This window comes from Elephantulus edwardii, unplaced genomic scaffold (assembly GCF_000299155.1).
Source record: "Elephantulus edwardii isolate Elephantulus edwardi_28Jun2011 unplaced genomic scaffold, EleEdw1.0 scaffold00166, whole genome shotgun sequence".
NCBI lineage: Eukaryota > Metazoa > Chordata > Mammalia > Macroscelidea > Macroscelididae > Elephantulus > Elephantulus edwardii.
Window position 1 is genome coordinate 5283556 of NW_006399916.1, and position 7972 is coordinate 5291527.

Here is a 7972-nt window from a genome sequence, read left to right on the forward strand (position 1 = left end):
GAAACAGATAGAATGTTAGAAAGTCCCCGATAAATGCACACATTTGATCAAGTTCCTTTTTGCCACTCATTTCTGTGTCTTATCAAGAATATAGCCTAGTTTGTGAATGTGCTTATTGTTATAAAAAATGTAAGAGGAAAAAAACCCAAAGCCCATTGAAAGCCAGCCATGCAATTGTTATTAGGCGCTTTCAAGCTGACTGAGACTTCACAGTGACCCTGTGCACAGCAGATCCTGAGACAGTCTCACTGCTTCTGACACACCTAACCTTATTACCCCAGTTACCGTATCAGTCCACTTTATCCAGGGTCATCCTTTCCTGCACTGTCCCTCCACCCTTCCAAGTATGATGTCCTTCTCCAAGGACTGGTCTCTCCTGGCCATGTGTCTAAAGTATGTGAGACGGATCTTCAAAATCCTAGCGTCCAAGGAAGAGACTTGGTTTCACCCTCTCCAAGACAGATCTCTTTTTTCTCCTTGAGTTCCATGTTACTATGTTCGATACTCTTCTCCAGGACCATAACTCAAAGGCATCAATTCTTCTGTTATCCGCAGTCATTGCCTCTGATGCACAGCAAGTAATTGTGAAGACCTTGATAACATACTGTTACCCTTTTCTGGAATTAGGGGTGACCTTGACATTCTTGACATTCACTCATTTGTGTTCTTGGTATGTCCAGATCCACAGCCTGGAGTTAATTCCAACTCTTTGTCGACCTTCCTTTGGGTTTCCAGAGTGTGGATGTCTGTGTGAGAGGTGACCGCCTAGTCTTTCTCCTGCCTAGTGCCCACTGGCTTCTGACTGCTGACCTTCCCTTCGGCAGCTTAGTTCTTGAATCCCTATGTCCCAGGACTCCTTGTCTTATTAGCATATGTTGTTGTTGTGTGCCGTCAAGTCAGAACCAACCCATAGTAGACCCACCAGTGGGTTTTAGAGGCAGTTAATCACAAGGGAGGAAACTGCCCATCCTTCTCCTGTGGAGCAGCTGGTGGCCCCAAACTGGGTGCCTTCAGGATTGCGGATTGCAGTGCAGCTTCTTGTCACACCACTAGGCCACCAGAGCTCCTATTACCATATAGACCTTTTCTTTAAAAACTAAATATTGTCACATCAAGATTTTTTTCCCCCTCAGTCAAGTAGTTTGGAGAAAGATGGGCCGTCTCCTCCCATGTGATTTACTTGATTTACTCCCTCTGAAAACCTGTTGGAGGATCCACTGTGGATCATTTCTGACTTAATGATAAACAACAAAATAAATCAACAAAGACCTAAAGAAAATAATTTGGATGTAAGCAAATCTAAAATAATAATCTTACTATGATTTTTCATCTTGAAGGCTCTTTTTGACATCTTTTGTTGCGTATAGGAATCTGACTTGGGGAAGGTCTGATGTTTTAACATCTTAGTTTAACATCTTTCACTTCTCTTGATGCTTTTAGTTTCAAGATTGTTGGGTTTTGTTTCATTGTTGCTGCTTTTAGAAGTTACAAAAATTGTTATTTCACGATTAGGAGCTTGATAGCAACTTAGACTGTTTTAGATATCTTTAAGATGTTCAAATGACTGCACTAGAAAACCCCAGCACAGCCAACACACAAGAGAACAATGCTAATAATGCTGGTGGGGCCCTCGAGGCCTTAGTTGACCGTGGTGGAAAGTGTGTGAAAACATATGACATTTACCTTGCACAACAAGAAGGAGTAATGGATTGTTTTTTTCTTGTCCCCCGAAACCCACTCTGAAGGAGGCCCTCTTCAGTGCCCGCTTCAGCCCGCCCAGCTGTGGTGTGCAGCTCAAAAAGCTGTGGTATAAACCCGTGGAGCAGTTCATCTTACCAGAGGTATGGGGTGTGACGGAAGCAGTCTTCTTCCTGGGGTGAAGTGTGCTTTCAGAGGCACACAGGCAGTGCTTTGCTGTATTGGGGCAGCTCCCAATCTCTATGGATGGTACACTGTAGATATATTGAAATGAAGCACCCAAAATTAGCACATAGTGGTTATATTAAAATGTAGCACACTGCATGACTGAACTATGAGCATACTGAAGTGTAGGGTCTGCTGTGCTCGTGCCCTGTAAGGATGCTGAAATGTCCTACGCTGCATTCATAGCCTGGGTCTATTGAAGGGCAGCACACTGCACTCCTGAACTGCGTGTATGATGACACGTGGAGTGCGGCAGTCACACCTCCAGAGAGCTTAAGGACACCTCAGAAGTTCAAAACTAGGAGAAGCCCTTCATGTGACCGTGGAGCAGAGAACAGCTGCATAACAATGGCAGTGACCCAGAATAAGTATCAGTTGATAAGAGGATCAGAAACAACTATGATGTGGGTCTTGGTTACATAGTACTGCTGTACCAGAAAAACCACAGCTTTAATGCACAGATTGTTTTCTAAGATGCCCTACATAAATACTGATGCATTAACATAGTGAAGAAACCCATTCTCAATTGTGATTAGAACCACAGAGACTGAAAAGTTTTTCAGGTCTGAGAAAGAGTACAGATAGGTGAGGGGATTGAGAAGGACAGGCTCCTCCCATGCAGCTTACAGCCACTGAAAACCCTGGAGGGTCAGCTGAGTCAGTTTCAACTTGATGGCAGTGAGAGGTAAATTTGCTATTACACATATCCTACTTTGTACTTGATCTTGCTGCACCAAACCTGCTAAATTTGCTGCATCAAGCCTCCCAAAGCTTATTAGCTCAGAAAAAGAACCATGGTGAACAATCTGCCTGGTGATTGTCAACGAAAAAATGGCAAAAGAAAACCAGCAGGTTTAAGGTTTGCTCCCCAAGGCTTCATAAGCCCCTCCTCCGGTAGCAGGTCAGCGGTGTCAGCATGTGGAGTGAGGAGCTCTTGGTCCTGTGTGACTCACTGAAGCATAACTTCATGTGGGAGAGGCACCAGTTCCAGTGAACACTGCTGTGTGCGGCTCTTAAAAGACTTCTTTCTCTAATTTCGTATTTTCCTCAGTGGTACAGTTGAAACCTGAAATTCATCTCAGTAGAAAGACCCTTCTGTATTGTCTAATGTTAATAATACAAGCACTTGAATTTCATTTTTTGTGAAATGCTGAAATTGTCTTGGATGATGATGTTGTTGGGTGCCATTGAGTCCACTATGGTTCATAGTGACCCCGTGAGCAGCTCATCTGAACCCTGCCCTGTCCTCTGCCATCCTCATCATCTCTGATCTGCTTGAGCCTGTTGTTCTAGTCACTGTGTTTCACTGACCCTCCAGCTTTCCAGGTATGAGGTCTCTCTCCAAGTACTGGCCCCTCCTGCAACATGCCCAAAGTGTATGAGATAAAATGTCACCATTTGGTTGTATTTCTTCCAAGATGGGTTTGTTTTTATTGCAGTCTTGCATAGCATTTCTTCAGTCCTCAGAAGTTGTTGATTATAGGCACAAAGATACATGTTTAAGCCATTCCATTGGTGTAGATGAGAAGTTAGCTGTGCTTTGAGAACTGTGGCAAGAACATGAGACAGTACCACTCCTCTAGTACATAAGACAGAACCACAGCTGGCTTAGATAAACTCAGAGAATAAATCAACATTGACATTCGGACTCCTGGATTGTCAAGTAATTACACTCTTTACCTCAGGAATGTCAGTGGTGTTAAGTTTATGTGCGAAACGTCTCTCCTGAGCTCCAGGCACACTTCTGTCTGCCAGGGAGCCCTGCCTGCATATTCCATGGCTTTATAAAGTAAGAACATTTCCACAGCTCTTGCCCTCATCTCCCATATTCCCAGATATCTTGGATTCTGGTCAGAACATGAGGTTTATCTTTCTCCTGACCATATTTAATACCAGTCCTTTCAAACTTCATCATTGTTGACGTTTCAGAATAAAATCCGTCAAGGACAAGAAGCTGCCATTGCCCAGAGAAAGTCCAGCACAGCTTCTCAGAGTCATAGTTCCTTGTCAGTTTCCAGTGCAAACACATTGATTCCTGTTACCTCACATGGAGATGGTCAGCTTCCTGTTGAATGACTCACATCACAGAAGGGTGTTGATTTGCCTTCAGTGGACGGTTTCATTAGCTCAGTAGAGTGATTTGAATGCACATGACCTGTAACCAGGTCATGGTTGTGGTTGTGGAGGTGGTGTACCATTGAGTAAAAACTAACCCATGGCTGACCTTCCAGCGGTTTTTTTAGAGGTGGTAGCTTGCACGGGAGGAGATTACCCATCTTTCTCGGCAAAGCAGCTGGGGGAATCCAGACCTCCTGTTGTTTGGATTGACAGCACAAGTCCTTACCCACATTGTTTTAAGTACTCATTTTCCTAATTAGACATCAGTCTTACACACAGCTCTGTGAAGTTACTACAAGTGTAGTTTTTCTTTGAGGATTTGGTTAGCGGGGCGTAGTGGCTGTTAGTGGCAGTCTGGCGTCCTATGAGTGTCTCTCTGACATCCCGCCTCTCTTATGCAGCTGCTTGCTTTACCTCGCCTGCAGGTTTGTGGTGTGACCTCCCAACCAGCATCCCTCTCTATGTTGCTACTCTGAAATTAGTGACTGCTCTGGAACTGAACCAGACGGCGCTGCTCTCCTGCTTGTGACCCTCAAAGCTTCCTTACGGTCCTCAGGATAAAGGACTCTCTCTTACGGCATCCAGGCCTCCTGAGATTTAGTCTGCTCACTTCCAGCCCACCTTTGGCCTCTCCTGGCCATCTCCATAGGAGGTTGTCCTGCCAACCCAAAGATGATGCTACTCTAGCAGATTGAATCCACACTCAGTTTCACGAGGAGAAAGATGGGCAGTCTCTTCCTGGGTGATTCACAGCCTTTGAAATCCCCCTGGAGGGCCAGGCTGGAGTCAGTTCTGACCGGAGGCAGTGAGATTTGAGAGGCTCCTGTCCTTGAGCTTCACCAAGATGAAACTACCGCCCGGCTTTGTTCTGGCCTGCTGGGTTGTTTGACATCTGTGGCTCTCTGTGGTTTTATCTCCTCCCGTACTCCGGCAACTGCCATGCTGTCTCCCACTCCACTCTTCTCTGAACCACACAGTCTTAGCAGCAGGGTGTGAAGATTCCTCTTTTTTCATGTCTGCACTGTTTATCTGGATTGTTTGAAGATCACAGCCCTCCACCTGGTGTGGCGTGGTCGCTACCTTCTTGTAGTTTGTATCTTCAGGTCCCTGATGGCCACTAATACTCAGCATCTTTGCTTGTGTGTATGACAACATTTACTCAGACCCCTTGCTTGGATTTTAATTGTGTTACTTGTCTTCTTAGTGAGCTGTCAGGGTCAGCTGTGTATTCTGAGGACAGAGCCCTTGTCAGACGCAGTGAAGCCTGTGGGGGCTGAGATGCTGCAGGACAAGCTTGCTTTTACAGGTCTCACAGGTTTTCTGTATTTGACAGGGTGTGATTCCACACTTTGCCTTTGCTCTGTATTAGCAGAAAATATTTTTCTTTTCTGACAGGTTTCCAGCTTGCACTGCATATGATTTATAAGAAATCTTTTTTGAAAGAAAGACTTAACATTATCCTAAAGGATTAGTTGAGAAGTAAGCTAATTACTAAGTTTTTACAGAGCGCATTGTGTATTGGGATTGCTAACCGTGCTGTGGTTTCAGATGTGTATCTGATGTCTTTATGTATATGATGTGCATACCCCTTGTAACTGGGCGCTCTGGTAACCTAACGGGTAAGGCATTGTGCTGCCAACCCAAAGGTAGATGGTTCAGGTCCACCAGCTACTCCGTGCGAGGAAGAGAGGCATTCTCCTCCCATGAGGTGGACAGCTTCTGAAAATGCACTAGAGGGTCAGCTGAGGGTTGGTTTTGACTTGACAGTGCGTAACAACAACTCTTTAAAATATATGGAATTAAACTATACAATTCTGTAATATATCACACATATGTGCATTTTAACCACAATGTGGTTGATTCATGAAAATGGAACGCACAACACCATGTAATTTATCTCATGTTTCTTGATTTAATAAATCTGAGTGACAGCCCTGATTCAGCCTCCATCAAGCAGAAGAGAGGCAGGGACTGTGTTGGTGTGTTGGTCTGTAGGAATGTCCCGGCATCAGAATAGTTCTGGCCAACACACCTAATTGTATTCTTATAAGTAGGTGCTGTGCCATTACTGAGATGCTGTGGACTTGTGAACCCTGCCTTGTTTTTAGACTTAAAGCTTTCTTATCTTTATTGCATGAATTTTTCCAAAGAGACTAAATGTCAGTCAGCAGAAAGGAGAGCTAGAAAAGCCAAAGTCTTTGCTGTGGAGTTGGAACTGACCCACAGCTGTTGCTCCTGCAGGTTTTCAGAAGCTGTGAATCACACAGAAATCCCACAGGGCAAGTGGTGGCTTTGAACCACATCCTTTTGGGTTGGCAGCACCACTCCCGATCCACTAGACCCACAGTGCTCCCGCAGTGCTCCCTGGAAGGAGAGCAGGTACCCACAAGGCCGTTGTGCGTGGGCAGCTGGCCAAGCCCCACTGTCCATCCTCTCTCTAGCTCGGTGTCCAGCACAGCAGAATGTTTCCCACAGGAGCCCTAAACCAGCACCGGACCCTGGGCTGGCAAGTCTATTCTGGTTCACAGCAACCTTCCAGGGGTTCCAAGGCTGTGACTCTTCATCTACCCCCACTAAGCAGAGGGTGATTAGAACCACCAATCTTCTGGGGAGCAGCCTCAGGTGTGCCCACTGTCCCACTGTGGCTCCTTGAGGAGCCCTGAAGCTCTGCAGGTGTGTGACAGGCCATGACGATGATGGTGCACAGTGGGTACAGTGACGGCCTCCTGAAGAGCCTCAGCTCTTCCACCGTTCACATGGAGAGGAAAGGCTTTAAAAACATGCACACCACCGAGCTGGACTATTCGACCAATCCCATTTTACACAGTTACTTTATCATGTTTGAGTCATTGCTGTAAAGTACTTAGTCTCCTAATTTTAACAACTTATTATTTTTCAAATACAAAGGCTGTTTCTTTCATCTTACACTCTATGACAAGACTAATTCTAATTGCTTTTGAGTTCAACCTGTTTATTCAGCAAGCATTTTCAAAGGCCTTGCCAGTTGAAGGAGGTTGCAGTGGTTGATAAAACAGATGGATCACTGTTCTCAAGGTACTAGCATTCTAATGAGAATGATTGACAATAGAAGATTAAATAGGAGGAGAACGTGATGGGGCTGCTCAGCACTTAGACATGTTGGATGAGGCTGTTAGCAGTTGGCCCCTCGTGTTGGCTCAGGCTACGGAGACAACCCGAGAGCCACCCTTAGGCCTGCTGGGCACATACCTTATCAATGGAAACCGGGCCAAAGCTAGAACACTGCAGAATTTAAACATCACACCTGGGCCTTGTCACTTTCTTAGAAAGTGCATTTCCTACACTCAGAATTTATAGTAATAGTCACAAAGAAAAGGCTTGCCCAGCATGACACAGTGGAATTTATGAGCTTTGATTTCAAGATGAAATAAGAGCAGAGAGACTCCACATGACTGACTCTTTCCTGTCTCACTGTTACCGCCACCGCCCCCTCCTCCCGACAGGCTCTCACCATATTTCTGCAGCTCATTTTCATGGAAAATGCTTACATTTTCTCCACTTAAACAGGTTACGGCTTTCTCAGATTTTCAAGTTGCACACAACTCTGAAAAGATTTTTTTTTCTTTAAAGATGTTTTTAGTGTATAAAATAAGCAGAGGATTAAGATACTTTAGAAACACCTGATAGATCGATAAGAAAAATACAAAACTCAGTTGCTAAATGGCAGGTGACCATGACAAGACATTTTGCAGAAAGTCATATAAGATCCAGAGGCATTATTAGGCATTAAGAAAACATAATTAAATGAGAAACATTTCTTTAATTTACAGATTAAATGAATCCCAAGTTATAAACAGGATCTGTTCTCAAATATGCCAGAGTTTTTTGGTTGGAGTTTTAGCTAGTTTTTGTTTTTGCGTGAAGGTTTACAAATCTTAGTGACTTTTCATAC

General features: G+C 44.6%; 1 protein-coding gene across 1 annotated transcript in view; it reads left to right on the forward strand.

Moving 5' to 3' along the window:
• The window catches only part of B3GALNT2 (beta-1,3-N-acetylgalactosaminyltransferase 2), a 47798-nt gene that overhangs the window by 20318 nt on the left and 19508 nt on the right, over positions 1–7972 (forward strand). Inside the window, exon 5 of the mRNA XM_006895391.1 lies at positions 1746–1841. Coding sequence (XP_006895453.1) covers positions 1746–1841 — 96 coding nt within the window. The remainder of the gene's footprint in view (positions 1–1745; positions 1842–7972) is intronic.